Raw genomic sequence first — 13,269 nt, forward strand, 5'->3', positions numbered from 1 at the left:
TAATGAACTCTACGATGTTTCACTGTATTAATTATAAATTGTGTTTTGTTCTTCTTTTTCTTTGTGAAATGTACCGCGTTCTTTGTAACATTTTATTAAAAAATACTAGCTTCAGTTGAAATACAGATAGTATGAAAAGAGGGCAACATTTTGTATTAATTTCTTGATGTTTTACATTTTTTTTATGAGTTGCTGCAAGTGTCATTGTGATACAAATTATAAAGTTTATGTAAACAAGATTGTGATGAAAAATATAAACAGTTTCGTTAGGCTTCAAGAAGTGAAACAATTATCATTTAATGTTTTCATTATCACAATATTTATAATTTATTGCAACCGAGATGTACAAATTATGTTGTATTATCAATACATGAGATAACATTTGAATATTCTGCACTATCATTTCTTTATCGCGTTTAAACTGTCCAGCCTGTTTTATATACAAAATACATTTGTTCATTTGTTATATATATTAATAGCTTGCTGTCACTAAAAGCTTACAGCATATACCACCATCTATGCTCTATTATAATTATTTTTATATTTACATGATTTAAAAATTTGTGCTGAACAAATTAATTTAAAAAAGAATTAATACTTTAATTAGTGTGTACGCATGGGATTCATTTATAACAGTAATTTATATAGTTCGAATAGTATCTAATGTACATTTATAGCACGTAGTTTACAAAAAATACTTAAACTAGAAATACTATACAAGAATAAAACAAATGCATAACAGAAACGTAAGTTTTATGGTTCATTAGTATCCTGAATGAAATGCTAAGATATTAATATTAAATCAATAAGTATTGCTGATAATTTATATTTGAATAACCGATAGAAAAAACTTAAAAATAAGTCATGAAAAACTCAGTCTTAGTTCGCTTACGGGTCTTTTTCATAAATGATGTCATTTAAACATACGTAGATATGTTTACACTACAAGTGACGATAGCGAAAGTAAAATGATAATGACGATGCTAATATAAATACCGTGCATGATGTTTAACGTATCTCTAAGCTTTTATCTTATTTTGTTGCTGAGATCGTCTAGCTTTTATTCTTGCTTGTAAAGTGAGAAGAAGGCCTGCGAGAACATCGTGATTAGGCAGTTTCTTAGCGAACAATAAACGTTTAACTGAGTCATCGTAAGTTAATAAAGCGACCATATTTTGTAGTAAAAAACCTTGACAATATTCTAAAAGTTGCGTGGCGTTGTAAACCTGGAAATTGTTAAACGACAAATCATTTATTTCATATTTCCTCTTTAACAAAAAGTTTGTGGCATATAATATTATATCTAATAAAATCTAAACAAGATACCTTTGCGTGAATATACATAGAAACGATATTGTCGAGATCAACCATAGAAGAACATTGTGCCTCGCAATACCTAAGTAATCCATCCAATTGGAAAAAGTTTGCAGCTGCCATTAACTCCAGAACATCACTTTGATTAACTTCTAACGTAGCACAACCACCATGGTATAGAAATTCCATAACCATCTGAATATTAAAATATGGTTTAAATCTTAAGTAAAAAGCTAAGGCTTTTTAGCTCTTTTGGAGTATTATATACCTGGAAAATGTGGTATCGAATATCGTTAATTTGTACAATAGGAGGATTTCCCTCGCATAGTTTTGAACTTAACATATTTCTAAATCTCGGCGACGATGTGACCAAAACGATTTTATGGCCATAGAAGACTCTGCCCTCCACTCTGAATTGTACATCGCTTAATTCTGGATTATTTACAAACTTGGGATCTATTCTGGATCCACTAGAAAGTGTTGTATCTCGAATGGGTTTTATTGGTTCCCATCCAAAGCACGTACAGAAAATATCCGCGAGGAGAAGCGTCGTTCCTTCTTTCTATAGAAAAAATACAAGCCGAAAGATATAAGAAATATCCTTATTCAACTCAACTTATTCAACTTATTCAATCAAGTTGAAATGACTTACTTTACTATATCTAAAAATGTTAAACAACAATGGGAGACATTCTTGTACGAATTGTGTCGAATAGTCATCTGGGCAAACTTGGAGAAAATCTTGAAGTAATTGATCTATTACCGAATCTAATCTTATTTCGTGAGCTGTTGCAAGACTATGCATCCAGCAATGTAACGTCCAACCCACTTTTAATCCACGAAGTTCCATCGTGATATCTGTAAAAAAATTCATATGTTTGTACAAAAAATATATAAGTATACTTTTTTAAGATGATTTCTTCCAAATTTGTTTTACCTAAGTGGTTGCTTTCAGCACTATGGTACATTGCTTCTTGTAAAGCTTTAGTTTGAACTTTATTAAAAACTGGCTCTTTGCCTTCTCTTCTATTTCCTCTTCCATCTACAGTTTGTTGTTGAGGACTAGTACCGGCACTACCTTCTGCCAAAATTTCTTCTAATGACAATACTTCTTTTTCTCCTCGTTTAGCAGAGAAGTTTAATGGGTGAGACAACAGTTGATGAAGACAACTCCTTTGACCATGAGCTGTTGCTACTGATATTGCACTGTAAGATAAGAATATAAAGCAATTATAATTTACTACTTCTTTGGACAATAATAAACTATATTAGATCTGTCATCAGGAAAATTAAAATAAATATTTTACTTGCCTATAACAGCCCCGCTGAGCAGAACCAGAGTACGAAAATGAATCTTTTATCAAAGTAGATAAAAACGGCTGAGCTCCATGAGCCAAAAGAAGTGCAACCATTTCATAATTGCCAGATGCCGTAGCCGCTTGCAATGGTGTAACCGTAGATTTATCTTCGCTCAATTTAGCCCCACCTTCAACAGCTGCACCTCTCTCCAACAATATTCTAGCAATATTACAATGTCCTAACAACGCTGTGTAGGTTAAAGCAGTCCAATGTTGCGTTTCTGCATTGAATCCAGACTGATTACAGAATGTACTATTAGAAACGTTACTAGAGGCGCTAGGTGAACTGGAAGACGAATTTGAAGACTGCACATTTTTTCCTGGAGTCATTACAGCAGATGACGTCATTGGATTTCTAGCATTTGATACATTTAGAGCTGCTGGAGTCTTGGAAGGTGTGTTCGCTGATTGTCCAGTGGATGGAGGTGGACTTTCGATGTTTAAATCAGCGCCAGCGTCTAACAATGCTAGAACAGCGGTTTCATCACTGTTTATACACGCTATCATTAAAGCAGTGAAGCCATTATCATTCACAGTGTTGATCTTTGTCGATGGTAAAAGAGGCATGGCTTGAGCTATTAAATCTGCACGACCGCTTGTTAGCATTTTGAAGGCCATATCCATAGTTAGGAGGCGGATGTATTCAGAATCGTCAATGCGCTTCGAGCAGACTGAAACTTCCTCGAAGCTGTGAACGAAGTTTATTACAAAACCTTATTAAAAAGCCAATATTACATTTTGGGACCTTGCCTTATAGTGTATCCAAGGTACTTTTATCACTCTGTAAATTCTAATATGTATTACCATATCGGTCTAACAGGACAATCTACTCCGGGCAATAGCAATCTGGCAGCTTGATTAATGTCATCTTGATCCACAACTAGACCGTGCCTGTGTTCTGCATGAGCGGTCGCAACTCTTAGCCATTCAACCAGTGGCGGAAGTACGACGTACGCTCGTTCGTATGCGAGTTCTTGTATCCCGGAACCTCGTTCACCGTGTTCCAACTGTATAAATATTGTTTCATTACATTACGTTCAGACAATAGAAAAGGGGAGCAAAAATTAGTATCAAATGGACAAACCTGCGAACACCTCATGTAATAAAAGAGAGCATTCAATGCCTTGGTTGTTAAAGGTATAGGTGAACGTCCTGCTTGAGCTACTTTCGATATTAAATCTACCAATTCTGACATTGATCCTACGCAGGTGGTTAAAAGCGACGGTTCTAACGCCGATCCGGCTGCATCTCTTCCACTGCGAGATGATGAGGAGGAATTTAGAGAACTGATACTGGCCCAACGTGGCATGGCAAGTGCACCTGCGAACATTATGAGATTTTCCTAAGATTATGGAATATGTGAGATTCTCCTAAGATAAGAAAATGGATTAAATGATCGATTTATTTCATTTATAATACATCTTAATACGTTAAAAAGCTAATAATTTATATAAAAAAATTCAAAACTTACTAGGAATATTTATTGTGTAATGAATTTTTTAATAAGTTCTGGAATATATCGGTTAACAGTAAAAAAGAAAAAATTACATTAGTAATTGTAATTAACTATAGTAATTAAGTAGTAGATGGGGTCACAATATGGTTAAAGCGGGAAATAATGAATTTTAAAATAATATTAATTAGCACGTTGGGAAATAAAGGAATACTTTTCGCGTAAATAATTATTGCCTATCTAGCTTAGTTCCTAACAAAATAATTTTACCTGATGCCGTTCGACCAGCATTTAGATGCGCGTATGGTTGCAGAAGACCCCATAAATCTCCACTGTTTGCAATAGCATGTTCCAACATGGTTGCAGTTAATGTTGTATGGGGATCAGTCGGTATACATTGTAGTAGTATTTCTTCCAATAGATTTTCGATTCCAGCGGTCAAATATATGGCTGCATACTCATGTATCATTCTTCCTAGTCGTACATCAGACATCCAACGAAGAAATCTTCCCACTGGTAGTTGTAGCCCGGATCGAGATGCTTTCGATTGCTTTAACTGATCGCCAGATACGGCGAACATCGCTGCAGCACGCAAGCACGCCTATAAAAAGAGAATAAGTAAATGAATGTCTGTACTAACGTAGTAATAATTTGCCTGAAATCTGTCTGTTATTCAAAGTCGCTAAAATATAATACCCGTCTATTACTAGGGCAAGAAGTTGTTCAGTTTTATGGTTGTACTTTCTCGATTGATTATTTAAATATTATTCAAATATTGCTGTTTACATATAATACATTCAATATAAACAAACTTAGCTATTAGAATAAGTGTTTTGTGATATGAGTCTATTTTACAAGTCCATTATGTTACTATAACATTACTTATCTTTATTGTATTATGTTTTTACATTACTATATTATTACCTTGTAAGTGATTCCTAGTTAAAGCAAGCGTGTATAGAACAAACATATATAAAAATTAGTGCATGGCTATTACAGAGTTTATGAACTTTGTCCGCTTAGGGTTATTTCCTATGCAAGCACGGAGATACTCGCCATCTTCTAAATTCACGCGGATCAAACGCTTACGACGTAAAGTTGAATTTATACCTTTATGAATCCTGAGGGATACAATGACGAATTTATTTTAATCAGCTCAGTTTTAGCCTTTGCTAATATCAATGTAACATAATATGTTTTATTACTATTAATATTGATTAATGAATAAGATAGTAAAAGGTATTTAGATAAGCAATTTATGCCTAGAATATTAAATTAGCAATTTACTCATCTTTAATTATCACATCAATGAATCACGTGTTTTATTTCACGTACCTTGGTACAAGAATCTGCCAAGGCCGGACAAAGCACGATTTTGAATGCGCTGTATACCTCGTGTTTACTGCATAGACCAACAGGTTTAGCCAGTCTCTGAGTTTCTCGACCGATTCTAACCAGTGCCCGTTGCAGCAGGTAAGAGAGACGCGGTATCGTTTCCATAGAGACTTGCTCCATGTGTTCTCTAGTGCGACCATTTTGCAACACGCGAAGGACGTCGTGGTGCGTCCATGGTAATTGCTGTAACTCTACCAGCCGATTATGAGAGTCTACCCAGACGAACTCGTCAGCACTGGTTACGTTGGTATTTATGGTTTCTAAGCTAGAGTGCCTCATCAGTCTCCTTACAGCTGGTTCTGAACTCTCGGATCCGCTCAAGGAGGAGTAGGTGGAAGACGATTTATGGGAACGCATAGTAAGTTGCTGAATTGCTAGTTTGATATCTTCTAAGCCAGAACCTGACCATGGGACCTGTAACTGCAATATAGTTATTGGAAAAAGAAATTTAAGGTAATGATTTTTATCAACAATGGATTTCTATGTTATTGCAAAAAGCATACCTTAGCGGGTGTAGCTCTGTGTCTGTTACGATTCTGTCCAGATCTATTCCTGCCATTTCTCTGAGTAACCGAGGCCGATAAACGATCGTCTTCTGGCACAGAGTTCAGCTGCTGTGGACTGTGTGCCCTATGATGACGATGCGGTGGTGAACTGCTACTCGTGTGGCCACCTGTGTCCGACATGCTTGCATGTCCTGACGATCGATTTTCATCTGATGAACTATTACCGGTACATTCTGGTCGCCTCTACAAAAGATGTTCATATTTTATAGCGTTTGCTCTTCAACATCATGATAATATATTGTGAGATGATGATGGATGGTGAAGAAGGAATATAAGGAATAAGGAGTAGATTGTTGGAGTATTAGTATCTTTAGAATTGTATAATGATTAAGTTCTTGAGAATGAGAATGGAAAGTCGAATACCACGTTCATATCACTATCACAACACTAATTTCGTGGGTGAATTAAAAAATATTCAGATTCCAAAAAAGAGCATTAAAATACCTGAAGCGCGCGAATTTCATGTAAACTAAGATGGTAATGTTGAGAGTGATGGGGATGTTGAGGCGTTGGCGTTGGAGCAACGCTGTCCGTGTCCCTTTCCGCCACCATGTGAACCATATTATGAACACCGTTTTTTGGAGAACTTTCCGTGAAGTCCTTCGAGTATGGAGGACAGTACAATTCTCGTCCACTGCCACCGGCCGGTCTATAAAAAATTTTTAAATCATTTCAAATTTTTGAAATAAATTTAGCACATTTAAATTTTGAAAATTTTTCATAAATGCATAAACATCCGCAATTTATACGTAAATTAATTCATATACTATCTTTTCGAAGAAGTGGATATTCCTTCCTAAAAGAATTCATAATTAAATAATTTAACTAATTAAACAAAAAATGTTAAATTATATGATTATCTACATTAATATAATCAAATAAACTACTGTTCTATAAAGTCTACTATTACTACACATTAGCCGCGCGTGTAGAGCATATACGGGTTATTCGATATCCTGTTAGGTAAGTTTCTCGTTAATTGCCCGCCAAATAATTATAATCCAGCGAAGCCCGTGCCAGTTCGATCTTTCTTTTCCACTGCGCCTTGAAAAAGCAAGAACGATGAAAAAATACTTGGTTACCGCGTATTCCGTTAGAACGATTTAGTTTTGAAAGAAATCACGTTCTCGAATGAACTCAGAATCTATGGAGCAACAAAAGTATTCAATGTCTTCATCAGAGATTGGAGAGATAAATATAATAGAATATTATGAAAGATCTCTGCATCGAAATATATGTAATAATTTATGTATTCTGATGTGATATCGTGATGAATGATATTTATCGCTTATCATACGCTTTTGATTATTTGAGGTTTGTTGTTTTTGTTCTATATTAGGATTAACTGAATATTTATATATATAGTATGTATATACAATGATATATAATATTTTCATTCGTAAATTGCATGATACATAATTATTTACACAGCGCTCTCTATTTACGGAAATTAGTTCGTGTAGCGCTCGATCGATAAAAGCGGTCGATAAAAGTTATGAGCTGCTGTTTCTTATATATTTGTTGATTCTTTTACGCCCGGTATTGCCTTAATATTATATAACCTAGGATTGCATGCGAACGAATCACGAATGAACACATGAACGCGGTTCAAGCGTACAAATTAACAATATTTGTAGCCGTACGAAAGTAACAAGAGATTCACGTGCTCGATAAGTTTCGGGAAAGGTAGATCATGGTCCACATGTGTTTCGTGTATCTCGATTGTGACCTCTTTGTTTCTCGCGATTGTTGGTCGCGTAGCGCGTCCACGCGCTTCAAATTCTTCCTCGATGAGCAAACGACTCGACTCGGAAATAAATTCGATTTGTTCCGAATCCAGAGAAAAGTATCGCGTTCCAAAAATCTACGGTCGTCTTCTTGGCGATCCTCCCGGGCCCCTATTAATCGTACGAGCCGGTTTCTGCGAAAGCGACAGGTTGCGTGTTTCCCATTAGGTCGCGTTCCCATCGTACGTACAGGTGTGTATTTTGACGTTGAGTTTGAAATCGTTGAAAAAGGGTAAATTCCAACCTTTAGTTCGAGAGCCAGGTGGATAAAGGTTTAATGGATTAACATTAAGTAAAAGTGGCTTGATTAATGGAAATTTTCTAGGAAATTATATACATTACCGGTTGAATAATGTTGATGTAGCTGTGATGCAGGGGAGAGGAGACAAATCGACATCGGCTGGTTTCTACTAGTAAATCAATGTATATAAAGGGTTAATGGTGCAAGATACGAGGATTGATTGTTAAGTTTTATTGTGAAATTTGTGCAGATTTCAAAGTAACTTAGGTATGCAGTATTCTAACCCTTTTATACTATTTGTGTATACTATATTAAATATAAAAGTAAATGTTAGCTGTACAGTGTACTAATTTCACAGATACTAACTGACCTAGAAGAGTAATGCTCTGTTTAAGCAGTCTCACACTTTTATTTACCATTTCCTCTGAAATTAAAATTGCACTTAATACCATTAACGAATGATATAAACACACCCTTTGTTTCTCTAAATCGGTAACACAATCTTCAATAGAACTCGTGTACAACTAATGATAACAAAACCAAAGAAAAACAAAACTTGTATTACATAATGACAGTAAGCTTTCACGTTTGGATATAATATCCCTTTTCTTCCCGTCTAATGCTCATCATCAAGTAATTAGTCTACCCTCCTAACAGAAAAAAACCGATGGAAATTATACTTATTTAATCTTCAAATTACGCTACCATCCCACCATTGAAATTACAAAACAAACATTTCATCTCCGGAACGAATTTGCAAATAATATAGCGAGCGTAGTTCAATAAATAATATTTCACCTATTTTTAGTCTTACAAAGTGATATTACAATGAAAACGACTAACAAAGATATACTATTCGTGCCTTTTCCTGTGATCTTCGTATGTTTAAATCGCGTGACTCACTCGACATAAATTAATATTCGTGGTACGTGCAAGCCTCCAAATCATGGCACCTGCTTTTTACTTGAACTGTTCCGCATGCGCGTGTTTCGTGCGAACCAGTGGAAACGCGCCCTTAATGCAATTACAGATAGTCGCGAGGAGGAGCGCTGCAGCTGATAAACGTTTCATTCACAGGGGCTTACCCAATTATGCCTGGTGAGAATAATTTGTTCTTTTAGTGCCGGGTATTCGATCAAAATAGGTTAAAAAAACTTGATAAATGACAAAGACTATAACCGTAATGATTTCTATTTAAAAGATCATTGCGGTTATTACGGACATTTTTTCTATCTATAGCACCTGCGTATTTCGATTAATTTATTTTATGCAAATAATTTATTTGTATATAGGAATGCAATTAAAATTGTTAATACTGCTAAATTGTGTTCTTTATACCTGTTGTTAAAATGTTTTATTATACCGATCTCTACGCTCTGTTATACCTAGTTCTACCTCAGCAACCAATTTCTACATACAAAGCATCTGTTCCATCTATACATGCCTCAATTATACGTTTTTAATTAACTACAATTTAAAAGGAAAAGATTTTAAATGATTTACCAGGTCGTAGTCTGAAATATTTTCAATTTTCTGCGATTCTTATTGTTAGTTAACTTCGTATCACGTTAGTGAATCTCTTTAGCTGTTTATAAATTTCCAAAGCCAAAAGACCATTGCAAATGGACGAGATGAAAGGAAGTTCGAGTAATAATTGCCTTTCTAAAATCTGAAAATTCAAATACCGATGGAAACTTATACAAACTTGGAATTTATCTAAAACTAACATAAAACTCTGCCGAAACTTCTCATAAAAATACTCAAACTGGGCGGATAATTCAAACTTTCCCATCATAAGTTCATTTCATTCAACGGACCATGAGCGAAGCAGCAACCGTGCGTCGTCCATCAAACCTCACAATCCATTTCCCGCGACCACTTATAAGTTTCCGCAAAAACCGTTAAATACCACGAAGACCGAACCGTCAAGCGGTTACGCGAATTCCATATGCGGGCCTCACGGGTAACATGCTCATTTTTCATCATCATGGTAAACGCAATGCTCGCTTGATTTACCCCCTCAGGCGCCACTGTTGAACGAAGCTCCAGTCTGCCTTGAACCCGGTGTTGTCCCCCGGCAAGGACCAATAATCCTCGACCTGGCTTTCGTCCTCCTCGATCTTCAGCACGTCCTCCCTGCTAGGGCTGACGTTCACCACGATTTCGTGCGTGACCTTGACGTCCTCTTCCTCTACCGAACTCACCGTGGACCGTTGCCTCTCGTTTTGCCCCTTTCCACCACACCTTTCGTCCTCTAGACCATCAGCAACTTGCTCTTCCTTCTTCGACTCCATTATTTTTAACTCGCCTTTGTTCGTTAATTGAACTGAAGATTCTTTACCGTTGAATTTGTGATTTGGTCTCTGATTCGTGTCACCGAAGTAGATCACAGTCTTATGAGCTACCTCCTTGTCACTCTTTTTAATGTTACAGCCGGTTACCGGTATCATCGTATCCTCCATTTCTTCCCTGTGATTAATTTCTTCTATCGTGGTACCATCTTTAGGGTTACCAAAATTGGGTATACTATTACCTATATTTAACCATTCTTTAGACGGTGATTTACTAGTAAAAGGCAGGGCGCGACGCAGGATGAAGTTGACGCCCTCGCGACGAGGTGGAGCCTCTAGGTTACCAGGCATCCTGTAGTTGGTCAGTTCACGGCATATCACGCATTTGCAATCCTTCTTGTTGCATGATTTTCGTTCCGTCAATGGCATGTCATCCGATGCTTTCACGTAAATGCATTTCGTCGTCGAGTTCCTTGGTTTGGTTGTGTGATGGGGGAGAAATTAAGTCGGACAGATGTATCAAGAGATCGGTTTGTAACCGGAAACGGGGTATTCTAAGCATACAGTGGTCGAGTGGTCGGTATCTGAGAGGATGTCCGCTGACTGGCTGCTTTTTATTGGTTATTCGGCGAATGATTCTGGTTATCAGGATGATGAAATGCTTTCCTCGATGCGGAGGGAGCGAGAATTTGCTGAGTAATTTGTTGGTAACAGACGCTGATTCATGGGGAAAATTGAGAATACAGCGGTGTGGGTTTCTTGGGTTCTTTGAGTACAACGAGTGGGAGGAATTAGATAATTTTTTGGAGACGTGAGAGAGTTTGCAACTGGGAGAGTCGCTTTTGTGATGTTATATCATTCAAAAAGTTCACTGATTTTTTTAGATCCACGAATTTCGATCGATTTTATATTATATTAATGAACGGTTTTGAATACATGATTTCATATTAATGAACTTCACTGACTTTAACTTTATTATAGCGATGCACATATGTACCTTGATTAAATAATTTGAATTGATAATGCAATATATTTCTTGGTACAAGTCAAAAGAGTACTCCAATAAATTTTGCAATAACTACAGATTATTTTATAATGCAATTTAAGTCACCTCTGCTCACAGATATCACGGGCAACTTTAAATTACAAAATGCTCCATAATCCATTCAGAAAATCACAAACAAAAATCACAATTGCCGTTTAGAAATTGAGAACGCAATTGGGAAATTGTCACTAAATTGCATAATTACCGGAATATGAATTTATCTAATCATCCATAATCTATTAATGAAGTAAATCGCGTTTAAGTAACAGCGAATCACTAAGAACTATCAGCGTGGCTTTACGTGGTTTTTGACCTGTCCTCGTTCCGGCACGCGACTGAAAACACTATGGTCTGCGGCGACGGGATCAGCAGGTGAAACGCGTGCACTTCCTCCGCGGACCGCAATGTCGGCGAATAGAGCACGGCTCCCGTATCACTTTCCTTTCGTTGCTTCTTTACCCCCCGGGCACCACGTAACAGTATCACGAAAGCGGGAGCTTCAACGTTTATCGCGTGAGAACGTCTTCCTTTCTTTCTCTTTCCTTCTTTTTCTTTTTGCGTGTTCTTTACTTTTTTTCACTGATGGGGGACAGGCATTGACAATAAATGTCACCTTTACACGTTTCCGTGATATGATTTATGTTTCTGTATGAAGGGAGCGGTAATTCAAATTATGCGGAGAATTCTTGGTTGTCTTCCTTTTTAGGTTAAGGTTAGATGTTTGATGGAACAGAACGGTGAAACGATGATCGTAAAAATTGTCTCAAATTTTAGTACTTTCTTTTTTTAGGTTAGGATAGAATACAATAGTAGAAAAGGGTTGTAAGGTACTCGACTGATATTTAAAAATGTTCAAACAATTCTGAAAGATATTCCGAATGCTTACGATATCCATTATGTTAAAACTCGTATAATTCTTCAAAATATCAACCGAATAATAATCAGAAGTTAAATAATTGCTCAAACAATATTCAAATCCTCAACAGTCTACTAAAGTTTTCCATACAGAACGCGATTCGCAAGAGAGACTGGCGTTCACTTGAAGGTAAGCCCATTTCTGACTGACAGAAATTTCGTTATCCAAGAATTCGTGAGAAATTATACGAAATGCTCGCCAGAATGCCAAACATAGAATATAAGAGACCAATTACGCGCATTCACGCTCCAGACTTTCACCGTTCTGCTCCGTGGAAAATTGATTCCAAATGAAATATCTCCAATTTCTAGCAACGTCCACCAACCTATTAGAGTTCATCCGCAGATTACTTTATAAAGATCATTTTATACTTTGTATGAATCTATTTCTCTACTTCGCTTGATTGTGAAGTTGTTGACTTATTATGCTATTTCGTAAAATTGTTCAGTCATTTGGATTATGTATGTCTTGGAAGTACTGTTTGAAAAAGTTAAACATAAATAAAATTTAATGACTTACACGCAGCTATAGATACTAACTGTAAGATGTTATGTTTTAGGAGAAAAACTCATGGTTGGTAAACTAACTGATTCGATAAATTGATTGTTTTTAAGAAAATTCAATATTAACGGGATTTACTTTCAATTGCAGATTTAAATTTAAATCCAGTCTAGAATCAATCACGACTTGCAATTTAGAAGAATGTTGCGTATCACTCTAGTCATATTTATAGCAATTTGAAAAACATATGTATATTAAAAATAAAATACTTTACTAAAAAAAAAAAAATAACACGATACTTTATTTTAAATACGTAAAAATGTTATGAATAAGAAAGATCACTTTGCTTTTTAAACAGTCATATCTCGTCCCAGACCGTGCTTACTTGAAACATTTACGATA

General features: G+C 36.1%; 1 protein-coding gene across 8 annotated transcripts in view; it reads right to left on the bottom strand.

Annotated features, from left to right (window-relative positions):
* Positions 1-284: 284 nt before the first annotated feature.
* Positions 285-13,269, bottom strand: part of LOC122568515 (ankyrin repeat and BTB/POZ domain-containing protein BTBD11) — a 33,087-nt gene continuing 20,102 nt past the window's right edge. For 2 of the 8 annotated variants that reach the window (XM_043728315.1, XM_043728314.1), the window contains exons 2-14: positions 10,131-12,095; positions 6,531-6,735; positions 6,024-6,269; positions 5,461-5,940; positions 4,396-4,726; positions 3,757-3,992; positions 3,477-3,679; positions 2,626-3,360; positions 2,252-2,520; positions 1,967-2,172; positions 1,583-1,876; positions 1,327-1,509; positions 285-1,226 (exon numbers count right to left, since the gene is read on the bottom strand). In XM_043728315.1, the coding sequence (XP_043584250.1) occupies positions 1,020-1,226; positions 1,327-1,509; positions 1,583-1,876; positions 1,967-2,172; positions 2,252-2,520; positions 2,626-3,360; positions 3,477-3,679; positions 3,757-3,992; positions 4,396-4,726; positions 5,461-5,940; positions 6,024-6,269; positions 6,531-6,735; positions 10,131-10,834 (4,299 nt within the window). In that variant the 5' untranslated portion in view covers positions 10,835-12,095 and the 3' untranslated portion in view covers positions 285-1,019. Of the gene's footprint in view, positions 1,227-1,326; positions 1,510-1,582; positions 1,877-1,966; positions 2,173-2,251; positions 2,521-2,625; positions 3,361-3,476; positions 3,680-3,756; positions 3,993-4,395; positions 4,727-5,460; positions 5,941-6,023; positions 6,270-6,530; positions 6,736-8,215; positions 8,284-10,130; positions 12,171-12,691; positions 12,804-13,005; positions 13,233-13,269 lie in introns of those variants that run through there. The other 6 variants (XM_043728317.1, XM_043728319.1, XM_043728313.1 and 3 more) reach the window with 5 other exon arrangements.

Source organism: Bombus pyrosoma, linkage group LG6 (assembly GCF_014825855.1).
Source record: "Bombus pyrosoma isolate SC7728 linkage group LG6, ASM1482585v1, whole genome shotgun sequence".
NCBI lineage: Eukaryota > Metazoa > Arthropoda > Insecta > Hymenoptera > Apidae > Bombus > Bombus pyrosoma.